This window comes from Oncorhynchus nerka, linkage group LG3 (genome assembly GCF_034236695.1).
Source record: "Oncorhynchus nerka isolate Pitt River linkage group LG3, Oner_Uvic_2.0, whole genome shotgun sequence".
Taxonomy (NCBI): Eukaryota; Metazoa; Chordata; class Actinopteri; order Salmoniformes; family Salmonidae; genus Oncorhynchus; species Oncorhynchus nerka.
The window spans coordinates 11,074,185-11,087,156 of NC_088398.1; the positions used below are offsets into that span (position 1 = coordinate 11,074,185).

The window sequence follows — 12,972 nt, forward strand, 5'->3', positions numbered from 1 at the left end:
GCAGAGCCTTCATTTCCTAACCATAACAAGCACAATGTTTACAGTTGCCTGGGCAAAATTAGATTCCTTTTTTTAACTGTCATTGTTATGAAGAGACTGTAACTTACTCTATGGCGGTAAAAAGGTTATACTTTTTTTATTGCAGGATACGGGGACCCTGTCCTCTGAGACGTCTGACTCTGTGGCGTCCAACTCGGAGCTGTCTGGTGGGAGCGCCTCTGGAGACGACCAGACCCCCAGCCCCATCTACAAGAACCAGAAGCAGCTGCCCCAGTCACAGCCCCCCAAACCAGGCCAGTCTGGGGAGAGACCTAGCCCCACTGAATCCCAGTCTCAGAGGAAGCCCCCAGCCTACTCACGCCAGTTCTCTGCCCCTCACCTCCAACAGAAATCAACCTCCACCCAGTCCAAGCCGTCCTCAGCCCACCCCCAGCTCCTGCACTCCAAGTCAGAGTCCCCTCTGACTCAGGTCCGTGCCTTCCAGCCCACCCGCCCCAAAGTACCCCCTAAGCCCCTGGATCTGGAGCGTCCCCACAGAGCACCACTGGCCCAGACTGAGATGCGTCGCTCCCTGGACTCAGGGCGCATCAGGCGGATCTTTGGTCAGCATGGGAACCCTCCTCTGGCCAGAGCCTTCTCGGAGCGTCTGAGTGGAGCTCCAGACCACCTCACCCGCTACCTCGCAGCCAGCCAACCATCCCCGGGTCAGCAGCCGCCTCAGCAGGCCCAGATCCGGCCCGTGCCCCTCTCCTCCACCTCAGAGGACCAGGGAAGGATGGAAAACTTCTACTACGAGATTGCCGGGCCTGAGAACCCGCAGGGCCCCCCCAGCTACGCCCGCCACAGCTACCAGAACATGAGGCTGGACCTGGAGGGTAACTTCCGCCCAGCCCCCCACCCAGAGGCCAACAAAAGGCCCATCTCTCGGGGGCATCACCAACACCAACCCCAGCCTCTCCACCACAACCAGGGTGGACCCAGGGAGAGTGGGCCCCAGCTCTGGTCCAAAGAAGCCACGCGGGCTTGGGCAGCCGCCCACTCCCAGTCCCATTCATTCTCCCACGGACACTCTCACTCTCACCACCACTCCCAGGACGGCTCCGCCCACCACCATCACCCCTCTCACCCCCGGCCCCAGCTCCAGACCTCCTCCTCAGTCCGGCTGGCCCGTAGTGAGATGCACCCCCTCCCCTCCTCCATGGTTCCCCTGGCGCTCCACCAGCACCAACGCAACCTCCACCGCTCCAACAGGTCAGCCTCTACAGACCTCACCGCCTCCCAGCTACACCCCTATTTTGAAAACGGGAAGGTGTGCTATCGTAAGCCAGAGGATGCTCCTCTGAGTCTGAGCCAGCCTCCCCAGGGCAAGTCTCTCCAGGGCCAGCCATCTCAGCCCTCTCCTCCCCAGGCCCACAGACCGACCTCCAAGGACCTGTCTGAGCCTATCTACGTCAACTTCCCTTTCCCCAGCCCCTCTACTGGGGCCCCTAAGAGCTGGACCAGCACAGACCTGGATGGAGACTCTCCACGGGATTTTGAACCTCTTGCCTTGCCAAACGACCTCCCTCCCCCAGAGGACCAGAGACAGTCCTCCCCCCACCTGGCCCCTGACCAGGCAGGCTCCACCAGCGTCAGCGTCAGCCTCACCCCCTCCACTCCAGACAGCCCAGCCGCCCACAATGACTCTGCAGCAACGACCCCAGGGAGCATCCAGGAGAGCGACTTCCTCCCAGCGCCCACAGCGTCTACATCGACAGGGATCCACTGCCGCAGCCGCTCAGACCCCCAGAGCTCCAGCTGTAGTACGGAGCCCATCCAGGGCCTGTCGGGGAAGGAGATTGCCTCCCTGCTGATAGAGAAGCTGGCTGAGGAGGAGAGGGCTGAGGGTCCCTCCACAGTCACCTCCTCCTCTGCCTCCACCAGCTCCTCCCCTGCCATGGAGCACCCTGCCAACCCCTACCCCAGCCAGCAGCACAACCAGTCCCCGCCTGCCTATAATGTCTACACCCCGGGCCCCTCACGGATCAGGGCTCCTCAGAGGGCTGGGGCAGGGGGCTTCCAACGCCAAGACCCGCTCCGGAGGTCCTCGCCCGGGGGCCAATACAGGCAGGCCTTTGACGTCATGCCCTCAGGCGATCAGGTGCTCAAATACTACCGGCCCCAAGACTTTACCCAGGGAGAGCACCAGAGCTCTGGCACTAACCCCTACCCCCCATGGCAGCACTACCAGGAGCCCCCCTACCCCATCCAGAGCCCCCAGGACCCCTGCTCCTCCAGCTACCCCAGCCAGCCCCTCTTGGAGCCCTCAGACTCCCCGTCTGCAGCCTTCTCCAACCTGACGCTGGGGGCCCCCAGGCCCTACCCCGGCCAGCCAGGAGGCCTCCAGTACAGCCGGTACCCATTCCATCCTGGCCCGATGCTGGGCCAATACCCCAACCCTCCCCCCCGCAGAGATGTGGTCCACGAGCCGGTGCTGCGGCCGCAGGGTCTGAGGAACCAGAGAGGGCTGGCACGGCAGGGCAGCTTACCTGGACCATCACCCAACTGGACCATCCATACTGAGGGTCAGACACGCAGCTACTGCTGAGGAGGAGCGCAAAGTAGACTTTTACACACTGTACCCTATCAGACTGAATGTGAAAGAGTGAGAAAGAGCTAGGAAGAGACCATTTAAAACTCTCATGGTCCACAGAGAAAGGGAACAGGACGATAGAAAGTCTTCCTGGAAACGTGAGACAACAGGTCATGTCTAGAAATGGGACCAAGGGCAAGGCATTCTGGGGTAGCTAGACATACAGTCCAGTTTCTTGTTTGAACATTCCCTGGGGCCTATCACCACTTCCCACCTGCAACCACTGGACCAATGAGAAAGAAGGGAACAATGATGGAAGGCGATAAAGAGATGAACCGAAAAGTGGCTTAGATTTGAAAACATTCCAGAGCAGACTGTTGTTGTGAACATTGAGAAAGAATGGCAAATAGCTGCCAGGGTCTTTTCTGGATCAAAATGGGGCTTACGTGGTGGGCGTGGCCGCAGTGACAAAATGTAGCGGTTTTCAAGCAAATTTTGTGCAATTCTACTCATTTTGCCATGTGACGGAGATACAATTTGACAGTTTTAAAGCATATTTTCTCAAATTCAAAAAAATCTAGTGGCCCCCATGCTATGATAAAAATTCCTGAATGCATAATTGTGGGAATTTTAGATTCTCCCTGATTGTCTAGCTTTTATTTAGGTGATGCTTAGTTCTCTAAGATGATCTTATTTAAAATATATATATATAGGTTCATTATCTTTTCTACGTACTCCACATCTCATTTTAGTAATTTAAGTTTACAAATTGAAAATGTTTTCCATTCCGAAAATTATTTATTATATATATATATATATATATATATATATATACACACACACACACACAGTACCAGTCAAAAGTTTTGACACAGCTACTCATTCAAGGGTTTTTCTTATGTTGTGCATTGTAGAATAATAGTGAAGACATCGAAACTTTGAAGAATCTTGAATCTCTTGAACATTTTTTGGTTCCTACATTATTCCATGTGTTATTTCAAAGTAACCACCCTTTGCCTTGATGACAGCTTTGGCATTCTCTCACCTGGAATGCTTTTCCAACGGTCTTGAAGGAGTTCCACCATATGCTGAGCACTTGTTGGCTGCTTTTCCTTCACTCTGCGGTACAACTCATCCCAAACCATCTCAATTGGGTTGAGGTCGGGTGATTGTGGAGGCCAGGTCATCTGATGCATCACTCTCCTTCTTGGTCAAATAGCCCTTATACAGCCTGGAGGTGTGTTGGGTCCTTGTCCTGTTGAAAAACAAAAGTATAGTCCCACTAAGCGCTTGAAGAAACGTTGAAAGTTCTTGACATTTTACGGATTGACTGACCTTCATGTCTGAAAGTAATAATGGACTGTTGTTTCTTTGCTTATTTGAGCTGTTCTTGCCATAATATGTTTTTTTTACCAAATAGGCCTATCTTCTGTATACCACCCCTGCCTTGTCACAACACAACTGATTGGCTCAAATGCATTAAGAAGAAAATAAATTCCACAAATTAACATTTTAACAAGGCACACCTGTTAATTGAAATGCATTCCAGGTGACTACCTCATGAAGCTGGTTGATAGAATGCCAAGAGGCACAAAGCTGTCATCAAGGCAAAGGGTGGCTACTTTGAAGAATCTAAAATATTTTGATTTGATTAACACTTTTTTGGTTACTTCATGATTCCATATGTGTTATTTCATAGTTTGGATGTCTTCACTATTATTCTACAATGTAGAAAATAGTAAAAATAAAGAAAAACCCTTGAATGAGTAGGTGTGTCCAAACTTCTGACTGGTACTGTATTTATCATCATTTTGAGTCTTTTTCCTTTTTTTTACATAAGTGGCCTGGAAAAGCACTTAGGCAGCCCGCCCAAGTCTTTTCTATGCAGAAAAAAACCCTGGCTGCTGTACTTTTTAACTGAGTATTAGGTATTCTGCACAGTGGCTGTTAGACTGGCTGTGGGTTAGGTTTGATTGGGTTTGCCTTTATTTTTTACAATGTTGTAGTACTGAAAAAGGACTACACAGGGAAATAACCTCAGTCTGTCTCCTTTTTTAAAAATAAGAACCTCAAAAGCTGCTGAGTTGGTTTAGTGGTTTTCAGAAGCTTGATTTTACATGTTATATTTATTTTATTTTTAGTTTCGAGGAATGCATGTAATATAAATAATTTGTTTGAAATAATAAGTCTGTCGTTCCACCAATTCGGTGCCTTTTGAGATGTGTATTATTTGTTGATTTCACCTACTTTAGACATAGTCATAAAGATCACATGTTCAACTTTCCCATCTCAAGGTTAAATTTTTAAAAATGACTAGCAAGTGCCAAATATAGTAGCAAGGTTGACAAGTTCATCTTAAATCGGCCATAAATCCCCTAGTGGCAGAGGAAATGTAAGCTTGTTGTGTGCAACAGGGAGGGGCAATTGAATGCACACTTCACAAAATAATACAATTATCTAGCCTAGTTATCTGTGGTTAACAGGGTTATGCTCGGCCTGCTCAGTTTTCCACCACAAAACACCAGAAATGATTTCAGAAGAACCAGCTCAACTGCTCTTACTCAATTATTTGGACTAGTAGATGTTCAATGTTTATTATTATTTAAAAAGGAATATTATTTTAAAAGTTTCACCATATTAAAACGAGTTCAGTTCACATAACCGGGTTGCGCTTAAAATTAGGGAAAGGTTTATTTTTTTCTTAAATGAATGACTAATCACATTTTAAATGAATATTAATCAGAAATGACTGTCAAAGCAACAGAATGACTAGGGCTTTACAATGATGGAGAAATGTTAATCTTCTTGGAAGTCACAGAGGGACATATCAAATGCAGAATTGTGTCACTTTAGCAAGTCTTTATTGATATAAAAAATATATATTTATTGAATTCTCCATGTGGTCTATATTAAAGGCCACTTCATTAAATATAACACTTTTAAAATTCAGTATTGGTGCACAATTTTGTACTTAAAATATCAAAAGGACGCAAAAGGCACTTATTTTGTGGAACGACCCAAGTAGAATTTGATTGTTTTAATTTTTATCCCTGGATAGAATGTGAGTGTGTGAATGTATGTACGCATGTCTAAATGTGTCCATGTAACCAATGACGAGTGTCTCTTATGGTGAGCTAAAAAGCACATAATTCAGCAAATGAAAAACTGAATCAAAACATTGCCTTCTGTTTTAGGGAATCATCTGTTTTTACAGACAGTACTTTGTCGTTTTAGGATTAGTGGTACTACACTAGTTTGTGCTGTCATTCTGAATGCTGTGTGTGTGTCTCTCTCTGTCTGACTGCAGAAAGTTTGTACTGTGTGTCTTATCTAATGTACTTATCCTTGAAGGATGTTTTTGTACATGTTAAGTCTAACAGATGCTTTTATCCAAAGCAATGTACTGCGCTGATAATACAATACCACTCACACTGGTCCTCTGTTGTTTTTCTGTATCCGTGTTGGTTGAATACAACAGAAGCACCCCAGATGTCATTACCTCCATTTTGGGAGTTGTACTCACTGCCTGCCCCTATGCAACATATACCTGACACGTACAACACATTACTAAAGGTGTGATGTGATGATTCAGTGGAGGCAGAAACCAATTTCATTCCATTAACAAACCACCATGTCTTAATTCATGCATCTCCCCCATTCTGGTGTTGGGACTGCAATACTGTTATTGGACAGCAGGGGGAGACACTTCATCTCTGTAGATCATTACCTATACTGTAATGGTTTTTGCACAGACTTCCACTATATTGAACTGGGTGTGTGCACATGTATATCACTTCACTTCTGTCCCTATGACTGTGTCGGTTACAAAACTGGTTCAATCCTTTCCCAGTCGTTGGTATGTCTCACTAATGTCTTTGTGGATACTTTTCCATCACAGATAGACAAATGTCCCAGTGTAGTTGTATTGTAGGAGAGCTAAACAAAGGACAAGGTTCTATTAGGCTAGTTTAGCTTAGCAGTGCTGTTTAGCTTAGCAGTGCTGTCCATTGAACATTGGGAACTATACATCTTTCAGGGGTGTTTCCTCAACTGTGTTTTAATGCTGTGATACCACTGTAGTGAAGTGTGAGGGAAGGAAGAGCTGTTTTGTAACAGGGGTGAGAATGTGAAAAATGGTGCCACTGCTGAGATGTACTTTGGTTTTTGTTTGACGTGCCTTTTTGATGAACAATCATTTGGTTCCATAAAGCATGTTAAGGCGGTAACTTTCTCTCTAGGTCCGGGCTGGAAACATTGTGAATGGTATCTTGCCACGTGCACTATAGCTCTTTACTATGACAGTACAAAGCAGCATACAGGACCTGGTACTCTTTGTGTCCCTAAACTCAAGAAAATTGCACATTTTTCATTGAACTCCCTAATGACTCTGGACTTGGGCTTTTTGAAGGATAATTGTTTGTGTGAACGCATGTGTGTTCTCTGTTACTGTGTGTGTGTGTGTATGGTCCTGTTGTGTGAGCAAGCATGCATCCCTCCCTCCCTCTTCTCTTTTATATCTATGCAGTGACCAAGTACATTGAAGTCCATATAAGTTGGAAATACTTAAAATGGCTATACTACCTATGTGTGTATTACAGGTGTGTGTGGGTGTAACCTGAATTTTCAGTCCAATACGATCCCTTTCAGCCTTATAGCACTTGGCAAAGGGCAGTTAGGCTTATTTTGTAATATTTTCCAAGGTGTGAATTAAAAACCTGATGGTTACATCACAGATGAAACAATTTGTCCTTGTTTTTTTCCTAAACTGCAGATTTTGTCATTGAATAGAATACTAAAATAAGAATTGTATAAACATACAATAGACATTTTTGAAGATTACTACATTAGAAATTCCCCAATAAAAACTGTTCTATCAGATCTTTCAGCACTCTGGCAAAGTTGATCTGATGAGATCTGATGCGTGGGACCGGTACAGGTGGCACCGGGCTGATGACACGCACCTCAGGGCGAGTGTGGAGAGGAGGCGCACTTGAGATCTGGAGCGTAGAGCTGGCAGCATGCGTCCTGGCTGGATGCTCACTTGAGCCTGGGCTGGGCTGTGCAGACGCACCGGAGACAGTACGCAGAGCCGGCGCAGGATATCCTGGTCCAAGGAGGTGTACTGGAGACCAGGAGTGCTGAGCCGGCACCATCCGTCCTGGCTGGATACCCCCTCTAGCCCGGCAAATGCGAGGAGCTGGAATAGAACGCACCGGGCTATGAATGCGAAATGGAGACACCGTGCGTATCACTGCATACCACGGTGTCTGACCAGTCACACGCTCCCTACGGTAAGCACGAGGAGTTGGCTCAAGTCTCCAACCTGACTCAGCCAATCTCCCTGTGTGCTGCCTCATGCTTGTCTCGTTGGTACAACTCCTCGTAATATCTCCTCCTTCGGACGGCAATACTCCCCCTCCTGCGTCCAGGGTCCTGCTTCATCCAGAATCTCCTCCCAGGTCCATTCCTCCTGAACACGCTGCTTGGTCCTTTGTTGGTGTGATCTTCTGTCACGTTCGTCGTATGAAGGAGACCAAGGCGCAGCGTGATATGCGTACATTCTTATTTATTTAAAAAATGAACACTGAACAAAATAACACAACTAACCGTGAAGCTATACAAACGAGTGCTGACAGGAAACTACACATAGACAAGATCCCACACCAGAAAGTGGGGAAACAGGGCTGCCTAAATATGATCCCCAATCAGAGACAACGATAAACAGCTGTCTCTGATTGAGAACCATATCAGGCCAACATAGAAATACAAAAACCCCTAGACCTACAACAACCCTAGACATACAAAACCCTAGACAATACAAAACCCTAGACATACAACACCACATACAACATATATAATCATGTAGTAACCCCAAACGTTTTTTTATTTTTATACATATGTGTTATTTCATAGTTTTGATGTCTTCACTCTTATTCTACAATGTAGAAAATAGTACAAATAAAAAAACAGCCTAGAATCAGTAGGTGTGAATGGTACTGTACAATTAATGACAATAACTATATATATATATCCCATTACCAAAGCAGTTAGGACATTGAAATTCTCAGGCCAATCCACATTTGTTCATCTAGCATTTACAGTACAATAAACCATTAAATATATATATATATACATTTGAATCCCTACACAGTGTTCATTCTCTATATATGAGAAAACATTTCTGTTATCATTCCCACAGTCATTTGTTATTTAAGAAATGAGGTAGTTGCTGAAGTGAGGGTTGGTGTTGCTTCAGCAGAAAGTATAAAACGTGGTTAGAGACAGACTCCTCCAGACTTCTCACAACATCAGGTAGTACACCATGGCCAGGATCAACAGCCAGAACTGAATCAAATAAAGACAAGGGAACGTTAGACTTACAGCAAGAAAGTGCAAGTGTTGTTGGACTTTATGTTCTGATAATGTCTCTACTGTATGTTGTGGAGTATACAAAAGTGTCTGATTAAATCATTTTCGGGTAATAAATCTTGCAACCGAATACTTAACTATTTACCAACCTAAGTAGACCAGCTGAAAACTCACCATAAACATTAGCACAGCGAAACCATACCAGCTGATAGCCCATGTATATCGACTGAACACAGACTCAATGTGGTTGAAGCAGCCCTGGGTAGAAAGATAGAGGGTATAAACAGGATAGCCTGTGCCAAGGTGGTTCAAGGACAAGCAACAATGTGCTTACTTCAAGTGGGAGGTATAAATGACCCGTAACCACTGATACTGTACAGGGTCAGATATTTTCCATACTGTTATTAGTTACAGTACAGTTATAATTCATGGCAGGTACTGTATAATCAGATCCTAAATCTGTGGTTATGAGCTACTTAAATGTTGAGCCTACAAGTGAGAACCAGAGAATCTCTTAGGTTTTAGGCAATGGGAATGTGTTTTCTCACCTTAGTGAACATGGTGGTGTTCTGGCCGTTCTTGCAGGCCTCCACATTCACCACCTCATAGTTGTTCTTCCTCTTGCAGCAGTGGGTGGGCCAGGGGTAGTCTGTACCAAACTTCTCCCTGAAGGTGGAGTTGTACTCTATCCAGTCCACTGGGCCATCCGTTCCACAACACTCCACCTGAAATAGGAGAGGAGAGGATGTTGTAGAAACAATACATGGGTGAGGAATATTCTTCAATCAAACAGGAATAGTTTAGTTAGTCAGTGGACAAACTGATGTTGTGACAGACTGAACTCACTTCACTCAAACTGAGCGAGCTACTGTATAAGTATTTGTAGAACGTGCAGCTCTACATTCTTTATCCTAGTTACATCAACACAGCCTGCAGTGGTTGTTTCTGTCCCTGTGCAGCAAACTGATCCCATCCCTTGTCTTTCACACACTATGGGGCTGTCCAAACCGGTTCACCCAGCAGAGACACATCGGGACTCTGGCATCGATGATGGAGAGAGAGGGACATGCTATGTCATGTCAGAGCTGACAACTCATCTGCTACTCACAAGGGTGTGTGCGCGCGCGCGCATGCGTGCGTGCGTGCGTGCGTGCGTGCGTGCGTGTGTGCGTGCGTGCGCGCGTGCGTGTGCGTGTGTGTTAATGGAATGTGATACCTTTCCCTAACAGATACAACACACAATAACCTAGGTTTAGTTGGTCTTCGTGCTAGTCGTCAGTTTGGAATGTGTGGTGTGGCTCTGATTAGTCAGATTATCCTGACAGATTCCTTTGATTTGGTGACCAGTCACCTCTTTCATCACTTTGTTCCATGTCAGTGTGATCTGACTGCCAGAGTCACCATCGGCTGCATAGTACTTCAGCATCTGCTTCTTCACCAGATTACTGTTTCCAACCAGCTACAAACAGCACATAGCAGAGGATGAGAGAAAACAGGAGAATACATTTCAAAGTGGAGTTTCTATAATGGTGCTGTTCAAGCAATGTGAAGATCTGAAGGTATCCCAAGGTGCCCATTTCCCATGTACTCACATAGTCTCTGTGGGTGACTGCAGTGATACACGAGGCACACTCAAATATGTAGATGATCAACATCAGGATCAGATACTGTCAAAATTCCAAAATAAATATTATCCTTTACTTGAAAACAACAACAGGGAAAGAGATATAGACATATCATATATTTCACTTGAATTATATATTTTGGATCAGTGTTCAGATGATCAAATGAAGAACTTCGGTGACCAAAGAGATTGTGATGAATTTAGTATCAAAGTCTTACTGTTAGCATTAAGGCACGGCTCTTCTTCGCAGCAGCCAAGATACCAAAGACACACATGCAGAAGAAGGCAAAGCCTGTGAAAATGGCAATCCAGGCCCCGGCAAAGATGTCATCTTTCCCCGACACACCAGATATAGGGTAGAGCTTGAATTGATCTACTGCAACCCAGATGCCAGAGAGCGCAAAGGGCAAGACCTGCTGCCTATAATAAGGTAATAACATGTATATTAAAAGTTGTTATAACAAATTGTAAACATTATTATAACAGGATCCTACATTACAATTGAAAGTGTCAATAACCCGTACAGTGTAGTGCTGAAAAGGACCAGAAATCTAATGTACTGTAGTAAACTTCTGGATTTTAATGTTAAGGACAACACCATAAGATCTACACACCATTTGTCTACTATATGATTACATATGATTAAACAAATACTTTCAAAATACAGCTACTATAGGAATCAAATCAAGTGCAACTCTTACAGCTCCAAATATATTCCCCAGGATGAGAATGACCATAAGACAGGTGAATCCCTTTCCATCAGCCATGGTAGCAGTCCTTCTGTCAGCTCCTTCTAAACCCACTGCTCCTGAGCAGAGAAGAAGAAGACAGTGAAGAAATAACAGACCCAAGTACAAGTGTTCCTAACAGATCCAAGAGAATGTAGGGTCTGGCTGGATGTAATGTATTGTAGACATGGGAATGTGTCCAGGGAGGGCCTTGATCTTATTCATACTAGCAGCAACAGAAGTGGTCCAACCAGTTAGGCTCAGCAAGAGATTGCATTATGGTCCTTTTGAATGGCAACACTGAGATATTGACTACAAAATATGACAAAATAAATGAATTCATGATAAACCTAGACTACATCTGGCCCAGACAGAAAGTGAGCAGTTCTGCATGAAGCCATCAATCTTCAGTCTACCCCTAGGCTGTATAATATTACACCTATAGCAACTTGTATTTAACCATTCTTGACCTTTTTAGGTTACAGCAGTCTCTTAAATTAGCAGGTTTAAAGACTGTCAGAGTCTTGGGTGAGGAAGTCTTAGAGCAATCATCACATCATCTATTTTTTCACACAACAAACATTACCTCCCCTGCAGTGATGTCAGGCCCTGAGCATCTTTTTCTGTTGACCAAACAGCTGTCGTTCTGTTGTGCCTGCTGTGCTCAGCACCTGTCTCAGCTTGCTGTTAAATGTAGTCTACTTCCATGATGTCATGGGGCATGTCTGCACGTTTCTTGATCCCAAGTTCCTAAAAATGAATACAAATCTTTGTACAGTATGTTTACATGCATCTTCATTGTTTTGTATGTGTGTACTGTATATTTACTTATTGGGGTGTTTCCAACATTGAATTTATTGTCAACAGGCCTATTTGACATAGCTCAATAGTACACTATTCCAGTGGACTGAGTGGCGTTACTATTAGTCCTCTGGCAGTCTCTATGGGGGTGCCACAGGGTTAAATTCTCAGGCCGACTCTTTTCTCTGTATATATCAATGATGTTGCTCTTGCTGCGGGCGATTCCCTGATCCAACTCTACGCAGACGACACCATTCTGTATACTTCTGGCGCTTCCTTGGACACTGTGCTATCTAACCTCCAAACGAGCTTCAATGCCATACAACACTCCTTCCGTGGCCTCCAACTGCTCTGGCCGGTTCCACTCTTTCCACTGGGATTCTCTGCCTCTAACCCTATTACAGGGGCTGAGTCACTGGCTTACTGGGGCTCTCTCATGCCGTCCCTGGAAGGGGTGCGTCACCTGAGGGGGTTGATTCACTGATGTGGTCATCCTGTCTGGGTTGGCGCCCCCCCTTGGGTTGTGCCACGGCAGAGATCTTTGTGGGCTATACTTAGCCTTGTCTCAGGATGGTAAGTTGGTGGTTGAAGATATCCCTCTAGTGGTGTGGGGGCTGTGCTTTGGCAAAGTGGGTGGGGTTATATCCTTCCTGTTTGGCCCTGTCCGGGGGTGTCCTCGGATGGGGCCACAGTGTCTCCTGACCCCTCCTGTCTCAGCCTCCAGTATTTATGCTGCAGTAGTTTATGTGTCGGGGGGCTAGGGTCAGTTTGTTATATCTGGAGTACTTCTCCTGTCCTATTCGGTGTCCTGTGTGAATCTAAGTGTGCGTTCTCTAATTCTCTCCTTCTCTCTTTCTTTCTCTCTCTCGGAGGACCTG

General features: G+C 45.5%; 2 protein-coding genes across 2 annotated transcripts in view; one reads left to right on the top strand and one right to left on the bottom strand.

Annotated features, from left to right (window-relative positions):
* Nucleotides 1-6,008, top strand: part of LOC115114049 (rho GTPase-activating protein 33-like) — a 51,719-nt gene extending 45,711 nt beyond the window's left edge. The window contains 1 exon segment of the mRNA XM_065008448.1: nucleotides 146-6,008. Coding sequence (XP_064864520.1) covers nucleotides 146-2,587 — 2,442 coding nt within the window. The 3' untranslated portion in view covers nucleotides 2,588-6,008.
* Nucleotides 6,009-8,132: 2,124 nt separating this feature from the next.
* Nucleotides 8,133-11,417, bottom strand: LOC115114038 (uroplakin-1a-like). Its single transcript, XM_065005963.1, has 7 exons — nucleotides 11,267-11,417; nucleotides 10,784-10,985; nucleotides 10,534-10,608; nucleotides 10,293-10,400; nucleotides 9,490-9,666; nucleotides 9,116-9,199; nucleotides 8,133-8,917 (listed from the first exon to the last, which is right to left on the bottom strand). Exons 1-7 carry the CDS (start codon nucleotides 11,323-11,325, stop codon nucleotides 8,873-8,875), a joined length of 750 nt encoding a protein of 249 aa, XP_064862035.1. The 5' UTR covers nucleotides 11,326-11,417; the 3' UTR covers nucleotides 8,133-8,872.
* Between the last annotated feature and the right edge of the window lie 1,555 nt (nucleotides 11,418-12,972).

What these genes read in the sequence shown, in the direction of transcription:
- LOC115114038 (XM_065005963.1), bottom strand. Translation starts at nt 11,325, where the DNA reads ATGGAAAGGGATTCACCTGTCTTATGGTCATTCTCATCCTGGGGAATA. An exon ending in GCCGTGCCTTAATGCTAACA is followed by an intron (nt 10,609 to 10,783) that starts GTAAGACTTTGA and finishes GAATTTTGACAG; the next exon opens with TATCTGATCCTGATGTTGAT. An exon ending in TCGCTGTGCTAATGTTTATG is followed by an intron (nt 8,918 to 9,115) that starts GTGAGTTTTCAG and finishes TATTTGATTCAG; the next exon opens with TTCTGGCTGTTGATCCTGGC.